The sequence below is a fragment of the Chaetodon trifascialis genome, chromosome 13 (genome assembly GCF_039877785.1).
Source record: "Chaetodon trifascialis isolate fChaTrf1 chromosome 13, fChaTrf1.hap1, whole genome shotgun sequence".
Lineage (NCBI taxonomy): Eukaryota > Metazoa > Chordata > Actinopteri > Chaetodontiformes > Chaetodontidae > Chaetodon > Chaetodon trifascialis.
The window spans coordinates 17,326,788-17,339,537 of record NC_092068.1 but is presented as its reverse complement, the minus strand read 5'-3'; the positions used below and the strand labels follow the sequence as shown (position 1 = coordinate 17,339,537).

At 40.7% G+C, this 12,750-nt stretch overlaps 2 protein-coding genes across 2 annotated transcripts; one reads left to right on the top strand and one right to left on the bottom strand.

The window, feature by feature from the left end:
• Positions 1–3,054: 3,054 nt before the first annotated feature.
• LOC139341531 (cholesterol 25-hydroxylase-like protein) lies at positions 3,055–3,879 on the top strand. Its single transcript, XM_070978085.1, has one exon. It carries the CDS (start codon positions 3,055–3,057, stop codon positions 3,877–3,879), a length of 825 nt encoding a protein of 274 aa, XP_070834186.1.
• Positions 3,880–7,235: 3,356 nt separating this feature from the next.
• fas (Fas cell surface death receptor) lies at positions 7,236–11,967 on the bottom strand. Its single transcript, XM_070977159.1, has 9 exons — positions 11,876–11,967; positions 10,435–10,508; positions 9,938–10,069; positions 9,243–9,360; positions 8,997–9,076; positions 8,832–8,915; positions 8,579–8,631; positions 7,903–7,921; positions 7,236–7,539 (listed from the first exon to the last, which is right to left on the bottom strand). Exons 1-9 carry the CDS (start codon positions 11,944–11,946, stop codon positions 7,265–7,267), a joined length of 906 nt encoding a protein of 301 aa, XP_070833260.1. The 5' UTR covers positions 11,947–11,967; the 3' UTR covers positions 7,236–7,264.
• Between the last annotated feature and the right edge of the window lie 783 nt (positions 11,968–12,750).

The following is a 12,750-nucleotide window of genomic DNA, read 5'->3' as shown; positions in this document are numbered from 1 at the left end:
GCTGAGTGACGCACTCGCCCAGCATCAGGCAACATGGGAGGAAGGAAGATTGAACCCTTTGGAAGAACGTTGCCCTTCTCTGATAACCCTATTTAGTTTGCCTCTATTTTAGTTTGCCTCTTTCCCTTTACATCCTGTTAACATTTTGCACAGAATAAAATTGAATGCCACCTCCCTTTCTGGAAAATATCCAAATAAAGTTTGTAAATGAAACACTCACTTGACATTATTACCTTCTTTCCTGGACGTCATCAGATGGCGGACAAGTATCGCAATATACTGTACAGAGGAGGAAATTACATAAGTCTCTTGCGTATGTTCCAAGCTTTTAGTAGACTTTAAAGAGACAACTGCACACGGTTCTGGTAAGGATGGACTGAATTACTTAAACTATCGTAGCTATAATCTTTCGAAAAGAAGGCACATAAAAGTTCTAAAATGGGACTTCCGTTTGAAAAGAAGAGAAATGAGAAATAGGAAGTACACATGCATCATCATCTCACTGTGAAATCATGAGATTAAGAGCTATTTTCTGGCAGACTGGAGCTTTAAAATGGCAGCAGTACTGGCAGAGTATGTGAGGTCACAGAGCCAGGGAAACTTCCCATGACTTACTCACTGGGATGTTTTCCAACACTTACATTGCACAGTCCATCCAAACAAACATCAAGCCCAACAGAGAGGCTTGTGCTGTGGTTGATTAAAAACTATTTGAGACCATCTATTGTTAAAGACCATGAGGGCTATAATCAACTTAAACAAAGACTGAGAAATAAGCCATTACTCCTGCTCTAAATGATGGCATTAGTGACAAATCAAGGAGTTTTTGCTGCAACAGCTGTGGTCTGGTATGACCACCGATTAAAGCGCCTTATGTTAGGTAATGTAAACAAACCTGTAGACTGACTGCTGTGTAGGTAAAATGCCATGATTAACTAACACTACTAACTTTATATAACTTATCTACTTGAGCTACAAGTTTAACACCTGCATTTAAAGTGATGAACATGCATCAGTAATTATAATCCAATACGTTATTCTGAAATCAACCATTCCATTCTACATACTGAGTACATATACAGTATAGATATTTGAATTATATTTGGTGAAAATACTTTACATTTTAACGTTGAGAAAGAGATTTTGATTACAGGACTTTTAGGCCCCTATACTGTACTCCTTAACAGAGTATTTTGTGGTATTGACACTTTAACTTGGCTGAGAAAAAATACAAGTAAAGTGCTTTAAAATGTAAGAAACTACTTTAAAATGAGTGGAACAGGTGTCTCCCCACCACCACTCCCACACACAGTGAACTCAGGATGTTTTGAGTGAGGAACTCTCACTATGGCCGCTGTCACTGTGGACGAAAATTACCGCCTCAGTTGTCCTGGCAACAAAACAGTGTCCCGCGCGCATCACGGAAACGTGCTGACAGATGAGTCACTTAACTGCGCAGCCAACAAACGATGCTGTGTTAAGCAAACACAACCAACTAAAACCTTTACTTCCCGGAAAATATGAGCAACAAGCGTAATTTGGGCAACGTGATTACATGCGTTCACGATGTACTCGTCAAGAGAAGTACATTTAAGACGATATAAGTAGTAAAAACAAAACTTGCTAAACCCACCTTTCCCTAGCTGTTCTCATGTTGCGGTGGAAACAGCCTCGCGACACTGCAGACAACGAGGGAACACTTTCTCAGCGCCTTTCTTACACATTTCCTGACTGTGAGCTCCTCCCAAACACAGAGACACCGCCCAGCTTCCTCTGCGCAGCCACAGCCGGGATTCGGAGCATCAAATATCACAAACATAGTAAAAGTAGTGCTGTAAAAAGAGTTTAAATCAGTCTGAATAACAACCTACTGCAGGCTCCTGTGTACTGGGCTCTGTAGGCTATTATAATGTAATATGTTATATGAATATGCTTTTAATTCACGACTTCATTATTGTATTTATTATTCAGATTAAGAATTTAATCCAAACGAGCAGAAAAGCTTCCCATTGTGGAAGCTGGACGCATGGTTTTTAAAATCATTTTTCATGCAATTAATGTAACAATGTCTGCCTCTGTCCTGTTTTTGCTCATTCTTCCTCCGTTCTTCCCTGAAGTCACCTCTCTCTTGCCCCATGCGCATGCATTTGACTGCAGTTATCCTTCCATCCACCAGATGGCCTCAGACTGTTGTCTTTTCTCCCATCTGTCCTGCAATCGCCTCATACGCCTCACCTGAGCTCCCCTGCCCCTCTCCTCACCTGCACCTCATTCCCTCATCAACATTCTGCCTCATCAACCTTGTGTTTGTGGTTTTGTGGCCTGCCTTTCGAACTTCTGAACCCTGCGCCTTGTTACCTGTTTGCCAGAGCCTTGTTACCTCTAACCTACCTACCTGATCTTCTAGAACTCATGATTCTTTGCTTAACCCTTATTCATTAGTTTGCTTGTTTGATCTGCCTTCCTGATTTAGACCCTTGCTGGCAGTAAAGTACTGTCTGTAGACATGATTCTCTCAGCTAATGTTAAAAATGTACATTACACACCTCAAAACGCCAAGTGATGCAATGACATTTATTATCATCCATTTTTTATGTGTTTATCGTGTCACTAGTTCCATAATTATTCATTGAAAAGAGAAATATTCTGCATCCACAAGATGGTGCTCCAGGCCTGAGACCTACAATAAAGGAAGCAGGATACAGAGGACGCACAGGTTGACCACACCTCATTTCTTAAAACGGGCTTCTCAGGTATGACCCGCAACAATAATCAAACATGACCTTTGGAGGCAGAAATGCACTGATTTGCAGCCATGAAACACTGACATTGTTTCATTCATTCACAGACACCGCTGCATCAACACTGAAAATATTGCTAGCCTTGTGGCACAGACGTGATAAAGTGTAACTGTTGCTGTAAACCTCCTTCAAGTTTTGTTTGTCTGCAACATGAAACTCCTCAGGAAATGTTGTGTCAGCACCTTGCGTCACATCGCAGCACTTCGCTCAGTAGAAATGTGTCTGTTCAGTGAAGCTTTCTCACACTGCGGCGATGACAAACTCCGAGACCATCACAGAGGGGCTCCCTCTGCAGATTCTTTGGGACTGGCTAAGACACCAGAGTCTTCTCAGATCTCCATTTTTCCCAGTTTTATTCTCTCTGACTGTTCACCTGAGCTGCTGCTTGCCTTACATTTGTCTGGATTTGCTCTGTTCCAGACTGACCCTGGTCCACCGCTTCAAGATCCGGCCTCAAAGCAAGGTGACATGGACGATGGCTTGGGGGTGCTTGAGAAACATCTTGCGCAACCATGTCTTTTTCATTTTCCCCCTGTCTGTTGTGGTCTGGTACTTCAGACCTGTGTGTTCTCCTCCTCTAGCACCTGAGATGCTGTCTGTTGTTAAGGATGTACTGGCCTGCCTCCTTCTGTTCGACATGCAGTACTTTTTATGGCATCTGGTGCATCACAAAGTGTCCTGGCTCTACAATTTTTTCCACAAGGAGCACCACTTCTACACGGCCACCTTCTCCCTGACGACAGAAAGCACAGGTGTCTGGGAGATGCTGACCCTCAGCTTCTTCACATCACTGAACCCTGCACTCCTGGCTTGCCATCCACTCACAGAGATGCTCTTCTATGTGACTAACATGTATCTGTCTGTGGAGGCTCACTCAGGCTATGAATTTCCCTGGTCTCTACATAGACTGGTACCCTTCGGCCTCTATGGAGGAACTCAGCATCACGACCTCCACCACCTCAAATTCAAAGTGAACTACGCGCCATACTTCTCACACTGGGACAGGCTTTTTGGCACACTGGAAGGGGGAGACACATGGAGGAAGTCAAGGAATACAGAGACTTTAAAAACTTCATGATTATTATAATATGTGGAAAAAAATTTCAATTGTTAACCTGTGAGACAGTACCATCATTGTATCCATCCATGATCTGCATTTCTCCCCTGATCCCCTCACCCTTTTCCCCCTTACCCCTCCACCATCCTATTTGTTTCTCCTTCTACATCTTCTCGGCTATTCTCCATCCATAATATGCATTTAACTATTCCAAATACATATCTTATTGTTGTGGTCTTTGATAATGAGAAATATATGCAAAAACAGAATTGAGATTGCACAGGTGATGGTGTGGAGTTGCTGTAGAAATAAAAACACTGATGTGTCTGATATGAAAGTGATCTCTCAACAAGAAGGCTCATTTAGAAAACTGTGTCTGGTTGTCTGATTGCAAACAAACCAACACTACCTGATGTTAAAAGTGAATCTGAGCACACTGGTGCCACTGTCGCAATCTTGGGCTGAATGATGAGAAATGAAAGCAGACAAGCACATCAGCAGACCCAAAATAACTGGCCTAAATGACGGTCTTCCTTCCTCATGGATTTACTGGATAAGAATAAGAAAGATTAAATGTCATTCCTATTTAAAAAACTTGCACACACACACAATCCTTGTCAGGACCCTCATGGGCATAATGCATTCCCAAGCCCCTTACCGTAACCTTAACCATCACAACTAAATGTCTAGCCTAACCCTTACCCTAACCTAAACCTAATTCTAACCTAGGCCTTAAAATCTAGTCTGAACCTTCAAGAAGCCCTTTGAAGTCTGCATTTTCCAAAGTGTCCCCTCTCTGTTGGTTAAAATCTTGTCTTGTATAACCTCATTTTCTTTATTACACATTCTCTTAAAGTTTCTATCTCTACAAATCCTTTCAATGTTAAGTTCAATTTATGATTTTTCTTTTTTTCTTTTTTGATTTATGGTTAATATTCAACCACAGACATTTAGATGAGTTTCTCTGGAAGGCAACTACCAATGTCTATATATCCACTTCATCAGAATTTCCAGAATGTGGAACTTTGATTGAGCAACTAAACCACTGTGAAAAGGAAAAGGGAAGGTCCACATGATAACACTGTGGCGGCGATAACTGGAAGAGGGTTCCTGTTTCAGCCAGTCATCAACTCCTCATCAACAATTATGTTCTATTCTTCAGTGTAGAGCTGCATTGATTATTTGATCAACAGGAAATTAATCACCAACAACTGTTTCTGTTTAATCGTTTAAATACTTTTTCCACCCAAATTGCCAATGGATGGATCCAGATGGTTGAGCAACAGATGTTGTCAAATAGGTGAGACCTGAGGCACCTGACCTCCTCTCCACCTTGGAGACCTGGACAGAGGACAAGCCACACTAACATAGAAGAGGCAGCAGGCCATTCACATAGATAAGTGAGAAAAACAAACATACAGAAGGACAGAGAGACCTGATAGCTTGCAAACTAAGGAGAAAAGGGAAAGGCTGAGCACTCAGGTGAAGATATTCATTGAGACTGAGACTGACTGACCCACTGCAAGGATGGTGGTATCAGGTGCAAGGCCTGAGATATCGAAGATTTAAAGTTGGGGTGAAAAGATGAATTTTTGGTAACACTGTTGCCTCAGAGCTAGAAGGTCCCGGGCGTGTCCTCCACCATGCCTTTGGTGCCTGCTGCTTGAGGAAAGAGGGGGCCTTTCTGTGTGGAGTTTACGTTCTACTCGTGTTCACCTAGGGTATCCTAAATCCCCTACTAAAAACATGCAAGAAGATCACCACCTGACCAACGGTGACAAAAAGGAACTCGGTCCCCGGGCGCCGCCGTCAGCTGGCAGCCCACCGCTCCTGGTCTGTCGCGGAGGAAGGACTGACCGAAATGGGTTAAATGCAGAGGAAGCAATTTCACCAAAGCATGGCATGTGCATGTAATGTTGTTGTGTGCACTGAATAGCATATGCATGTTGTGTTGTGTGGGTGATTAATAAAGGAAGGATCTTAATCTTAGTCAGCAGGGAGGTTATGTCAGATAAAAGGCTCTGGAGCCAGCTGACTTCTTCTTAACTCTGACCTGTATTCTGACAGGATGCAACAGAAGATATAATGAAATCAGACACATATAAAGGGGAGAGCCAACAATTTTATGAGTCACGAGAAGCACAAGTCTGATCTGACTTGAACAGGGAGCCAATGAAGTGAAGCTACAATTGGTGTACTGTGTACGAGCACTCGGCCCAGACAGACAGACGTTACAGTCACCAAGTCTGGATGAAACAAAGACATGAATTAGGGTCTCTGCATGAGAAGACCTGATTCAGTGGAAAAAGGCGATCTTCTTGAATGTGCTGATCAAAGGAGAGGGTAGACTCAAACCTAAAACCAAGATTCTTGACTGTTAAACTTTGAGGAATCACACAGCTGTCAGGTTACTGTGGCTTGATCAAGCTGGTGTTTATGTCACATTTTTGGATGGGATGATTTTAACCATTAGCTAATTGTGTGAGCCCAAAGTCAGTCAGTCCTAAAGTTAGAGACGGGTTGATAATTATTCAAAAATCCCGAATAGGTGTTTATGTAGCAGGTTTAAGGCTGATGCAGTCTGCCAGTCATAAGTGATAAATGAACAATACTTAGCATTTTGGGTGCTAAAGACGGCCAAAGGCCTTTAAAAAGTTTAGCTATTCAGGGTAAATGAGGCTAGTGGATTTTGAAGCTAATTTAAAGGTAATTTTGTATCTAATTTCATGCTTTCTTCCAGAAAAATCAAAGACTATCACAAGTTGTAAGGGGTGAGCAGCCAACAGACAGCAGCTTTTGAGTAAGTTTACCTGTAGCGTCCAGAAGAAATGTCAAGAGATTTGAGAGTAATGTGGATGTAGGTCCATTAAAACACTTAAGGAGTATTCTAGGTTGAAGATTAGGAACAGCTGAACTACAAAACATTGTACCCATCAGCATTAGATGATCAAATCTTGGCGCGTCACAATTTCACAACATATAAGGAACCAAAATCCATGTGACACTTTGACTAACAGTACATTTATTGAGGCTCAATGCTGTTGTTCATCACTCATAATGACACACAGACTTTCTAAAGAGACAGCATGAATTCTCAGCACTGGAAAGGAAGCATGCCTCAGAGCAAGCAATGCATGGCAGGAAATGTCAATCCATTATCTAATAAGCTGAGAAGCAGATAGTTGTGAATCCTCACGTCATTCACCTGTAACACCTCTGCAGATCCCAGCCGTGCTCGAAAAATCTAACCTTAAACTCCGCTTCTGCAAAAATCTTACGTCAATATTTACAATTCAATCCTATCATGTAAACATCTCAACTGATAGCTTGTTTTCTTTAAAATAATACAGTACTGTAAATATTTTAAAAAGTGCACAACAGACACATTCAAGCAGAAAGATTTCATCTAACTGCCACGGGACAATATATCCTCCACCTCCTCAGCTTTGCGAATTTTGCCACCGTTTCTCAGGCTTTGGATCAGGGTTATCCCTGCGTTCATGCCCTGACTCTCCGTCCACTCCCTGAGGAGCTGGAATGTCTGCTCCTGACTGTCACTGGGGTGGTCCAGTTTACAGGCTTCAATATCAGTGTTTCGCATCCTGCTGCGCACTGCTACATCCTTCATGTCTTTCCATCCAATCACGCGTGCAATGTCAGATAGGTGAGGCTGGAGATCCACTGTGAAAGTGAAAGACAGGAGAAATGAGGACGTTTAAGAAAAGGGACATCATCTTCCTGTCCCGCAAAAATAACTACACTCATGGCAAATAGAATCAGGAAAATTGCCACAAAAATGGCAAAACATGTAGAAGACATGTACAACTGTTCCTTGTTACTGTTACTGCAAAAATATCTTGGCAGTGTATGTCACTCACTAGTGATTGGTTAGCACGAACCTAAATAAAATATAACCCTCCAAGACAGAAATCGGCTAAATGAAATGCCAGTTCAGACTGATCACCAATCGATCGGCTATGTCATCGGAGAAGCTCATAATATAGAGAAACAGTGATAAGCTTGACTACTGCATCAGTTTCTTACCTTTAAGATGCTGCATCTCCTGAGAAGCACAAGTAGAACGAATGTTAATAGAAGATTTACGACTCCACAGTGATAACACTGTTTACACAAGCTTTACAAACACAGCACCAGTCAAAGGACACACCTTCTTATCTATCAAAACCATAAAATGAATAAATATATATGCAATTATATGGTAAGCAAGTAAACAAAGCAAAACGTTTTATTCTTTAGACTCCTCAGAACAGACACGTTTCCCATTGATGACAGCTTTGCACACTGGTAGCCATGCTGGAGAGGTGTGTTTTGAGTTTTGAATAAATCGACAACAGTGTCACCACCTAAGAATCAGACTATGTGATTTTTTTGTCTCTGACAATGTCAACATTGATATTTTGATGTCTTCAGAACTAATGTACAATGTCCAAACTTGTGACTGGTGTATGTATGACAGTACTGACACAGAGCAAGCACACTAGCAAGAAAACAAGCGGTTTCGAACAACTAACCTGTACCTCCAACAGAAAGGGGCAGCTATGTCATTTGAGAAGAGATACAAAAGCATTTATCATACATGCACGTGTGCAAGTGTGACAAAAGAGGTTAATTCAAACTGTGAACAGCGCTACAAACATCCAACAGCTGGGTCAGAGCCTTATAAACAAACTGAAAGCGATCACACTGGAGGATAACTTACCACATCAGCTTCATTTCCATTTGGCAGCTTGTCTGGTGTCTGTTGTCTCTTCTCTTATGAGAGATATTATTAAAAAACAAGATACACAAACAAATTATCAAAAAGATGCAAAAGCAGCAATCAAATCGGAATGTTCATTGAACTGAATGATAACAGAACCAAATGTACTGTATTATTGTTACTGTGCTATTTTACTGGGGAAACTCTAGTGCCCCCAGCTGGTCACAGTACTTACAGTGATACAAATACTCACTCTTTTTCCAAAAAAACACAGCCACTCCTACTACAGCAATTAATGCAATTACTCCAACAACTGCGCCGGCTATTTTCCCTCCTGGACAGATATGGACATTACAATTTTATTACAAACAAAACAATTTCTGTTAACGACTTAATTCAAATGCAGCCATGCTAAACTAAACCATACCTTCAATTTTGTCATTGCAGACTGTGTCATTGTGGCCTGCACAGGGTACTTTGATGCCCTCAGCTCCACATCTTGAACCAAAAGAAAAGCCAGTATGAGTGACAAACTCAATTATGACAGCAAAACTGACATTTTTATCTTTTTTTATTCTTCTGGTGGTCTATGAGGACAAATCAATACATTTAAAGTTGTACATACATTTTCTAGTTTCTAAATATTTGAAGGAGCGGAACTTACTGCTTACAAGGATAGCACAGTCTACAAATTTCTGTGGTACTGCCGCAAAAGTGATCCTTTTTACAACGACACTTCCTGTCCTGGGCGGCGGTACAGGGTTCATCCTCCTCTAGATTCACTAAAATAATAGTAAAACCACACAACTTACATTAGTGGAACTCGCAAACCTTCACACTGCTTGTGGTACAATCTTCATTTCGAGAAGCATAATCTTTAATATGGTGGTTGTATCAGATTACTAGAATTTACTATATATATATTTAAAAAAAAAAAAAAAGACAATAGATAATAATAATGAAAATAGTTGTCTGCTGCAGCCCTACCAGAGATACTGATGCAATCTATTAGATTGCCCCATCACTACATAAGCTCTACTAGAAAATAATACTTTATAATGTATACTCAAGTATGTGTAGCTTATCTAATCTTAAAGGCTGCCTATATTAGGCAGCATGGTATCCTCCCGATTCTGACATGTCACAGTAGGAATGGTGCAGGTGGAAATAAGAAAATTACTGGTGGCTGAATTCCATTTAGCTGCTTCAGCTTCAGTGTGCTTGTACTGTTCATGCTGGAATGAAGTTTATACTAACACCAAGTCAAAATGTCTGCTGTGAAAATGCTTTATTGCACCAAAACCTTGTTTTTTGGAATTTTTAACACGTTTAGTTTTTGATTTTACTTGGTTTTCTTACTGATTTGAGCGCAGGATGTGCAGGGTTCGCAGGACATCTCGCTAGTAGGGTGACTGCTGTACTTATCTGGATCACAGGGATCGCATTTTCCATAATTTAGGTTCGTACTGCAGTGCTCCACCAGACGCTGGCCTACAGCACGGACACACAAGAGACAGAGGAAAATAACTGAATCAATCTGAGCCAGTCTGTGATATGCTCACCCACATGGACAGCCACACGCAAACATATTTTAAGAAGTCTTCATTTCTGACATAACAGACAATTTGAGTTAATCAATAACTAACACTGAATGTTGACATCTGCAGGAGCTTTTGCCTGATAGGCCTGTGTCCAACAGTGTGAAAGTTGTCATTACCCACCTCAAAATAATATCATGCTTGCATAATGCAGCCTTGAACACGGGTGCAAAGGTCAGGTGAAACATTAAACAACACATTATGCACATGTTATTCAGGTATGCATATTGCTTTTCACAGTCTCATGCAGCATCTTACCAGCAGCACACAGACAACAGTCCCTCCCTGCATGGCTGTAGTTTCCGTCTACACACTGGGAAGAAGAAACAACCCTGGCGGTGGCAAGACACCAGAAAACGAAGGTGAAATATGGACAAATGCTTCTCTGTAATCAATACCCTGCAAACTTGGACAGAATCACTTCTTGTACCTCCATACACGCTCCGATTTTTCAGACTTAAACACTCAAATCACATTGGTTAATACATGTCAATGGACAAACTCTGGTATAATACAATTTAAAGATTTGTTAAATTGGAACATGCAGTTAAAATCTTTTATTGATCTAAGATTGGAATACAATATCTCCAATAAACACTTCTTTAAATATTTACAAATTTGGGGCGTTACAAATGCTCTCATTGGGGGAAAAAAAATTACGGCTTGGGTTATCTGACCTGGAGGACACTTTCTTATCCTCAGACACAATAAAAGGAAAGATTAGCAAATTTTATAATATTCTGACAAGAGAAGGTCAATCTTCCTTCCAATTGTTAAAGAAGATATGGGAGAAGGAGTTAGGGAGAACATCAGAAGACAACGCCTGGCTAAATATCTGTGAAAGAATTCATTTCCCATTTACAAGTAATAAAATTAAGGAAGCCAATTTCAAATTCATCTACAAAACCTACCTAACTCCAACAAAAATGCATAAAATATCAAAGGATATTTCAGCAGTGTGTCAGAGATGCAAAAAGATGGAGGGGACATTCATGCATATGTTGACTGCGACCTTTTAAAAAGTTATTGGAGCTCGATCCATTCTCTTACTCAATCAGTCAAGAATATACAATTCGATTTAAGCAGCAAAGCAGCAGTTTATATTTACAAAATGACACTGATACTTTACAGTTAGATCATAAAAAAGCAGGATAATAATTTTGATCACTTACTTCGCAAAGAAATCCATACTTTTATTTTGAAAGAATGACATCACCCCCCCCACCCCCCACCCCCAAAATGAAAGTGAAAGTAAGTTTCACTTCACAATAAACCTACCAAAAGTAAGCTAGTACCAAAAGTACTAGCTTAAAGAAGTGCCTGAATATAACGTTTAAAACATGGCGCCATGTTGTCCTCGTTTGCTTATTTTCCTAACGGTTAAATTTTACAAAGAAGTTTGGACTCAAGTGTTTATGGCGAATTATGTGACCCATCGACCTTTTTGCCTCGGAAACTTATCCGAGCCCAACCACCCCCCCAACCTGCAGTCTTCAGTAGCGATTAACAGCAACCCAATCTTTTACTAATTACTTTACAGGTGATCTCCAGTTATGGATCCACCGTTAAACGATATTAACCCTTCTCCCAGACAGAAGCACAGTCAGCTAAACAGACTTAACACCACGCCTAACGTCATGTCACGATACAGCATTTAACACTATAAACTTCATGTATGTGGGCTGTTTAATTCCCTTACACTGAGACGCGGTGGGAGAACAAAACGATGATGGTAAACCACACGGGCGACTTGTTGGTACCGTCTGCCATGTTCCTTGACACTTTCTTCAAGAGAAATGAGGCGTTGACCGTAAATGCTTGAGACAGGGTCCGACTGCGCAGGCGCGAACATATGGGTTTGGTTTTTTTTCTTCTTCTTCTTCTTCTTCTTCTTCTTCTTCTTCTTCTTCTTCTTCTTAATTGTTTTCTAAGTTACAGTCGCCATTAAGCAGCACTCAATATGTGTAGCTACCAATATAGACTGTACATAAACTTGTACTGTATAAAAATACAGTTCTGTATATTTTTGTACTGTTAGAGTTGACAAGATGGTAGCCTATGTTTCTCTTCATGACTAATACAGTTACTGTGTGAACCCCCCCTCATTAACTTATTCTCTGCCTCTCGGGCAGTACCTGGGAAACACTGAGAAAGTCCCCCACATCCCACCACCTCTCTGTCAAACGCAGGGATTTTTTCTGTTCATTTGTACTTTGTACTTCTACATTTATTTCCCAGCATGAAGGTCTAAATGGTACTCCAAAGCCCTCTCTATGCTGCTAGGAATATAATTGCTGAAGTCTTTTTATTTTTTGAATTCATTTTTGATTTTTATTAGCCTGTTTGATTGGCCCAGTCAAGGTTAAAAGCACTGCAATTAGCTTATAAAACACCCACCACATGAAAGTTTCTAATTGCAAACAATGTTGCTGAAACACATGACCTCAGTTACCTCAGTGGTAGCTGTGGCTCTGGTTAAGCGGGCTGTCAAACCTTATTTCAGCCCATTTATGGAAACAAGAAGCCACAAAATAATCAATAAATTGGACAGAAATAAGAATTCTCTAAATATTA

What these genes read in the sequence shown, in the direction of transcription:
- LOC139341531 (XM_070978085.1), top strand. Translation starts at nt 3,055, where the DNA reads ATGACAAACTCCGAGACCATCACAGAGGGGCTCCCTCTGCAGATTCTT.
- fas (XM_070977159.1), bottom strand. Translation starts at nt 11,946, where the DNA reads ATGGCAGACGGTACCAACAAGTCGCCCGTGTGGTTTACCATCATCGTT. An exon ending in TTCTCCCACCGCGTCTCAGT is followed by an intron (nt 10,509 to 11,875) that starts GTAAGGGAATTA and finishes TGCCACCGCCAG; the next exon opens with GGTTGTTTCTTCTTCCCAGT. An exon ending in CTGTTGTCTGTGTGCTGCTG is followed by an intron (nt 10,070 to 10,434) that starts GTAAGATGCTGC and finishes TCCGTGCTGTAG; the next exon opens with GCCAGCGTCTGGTGGAGCAC.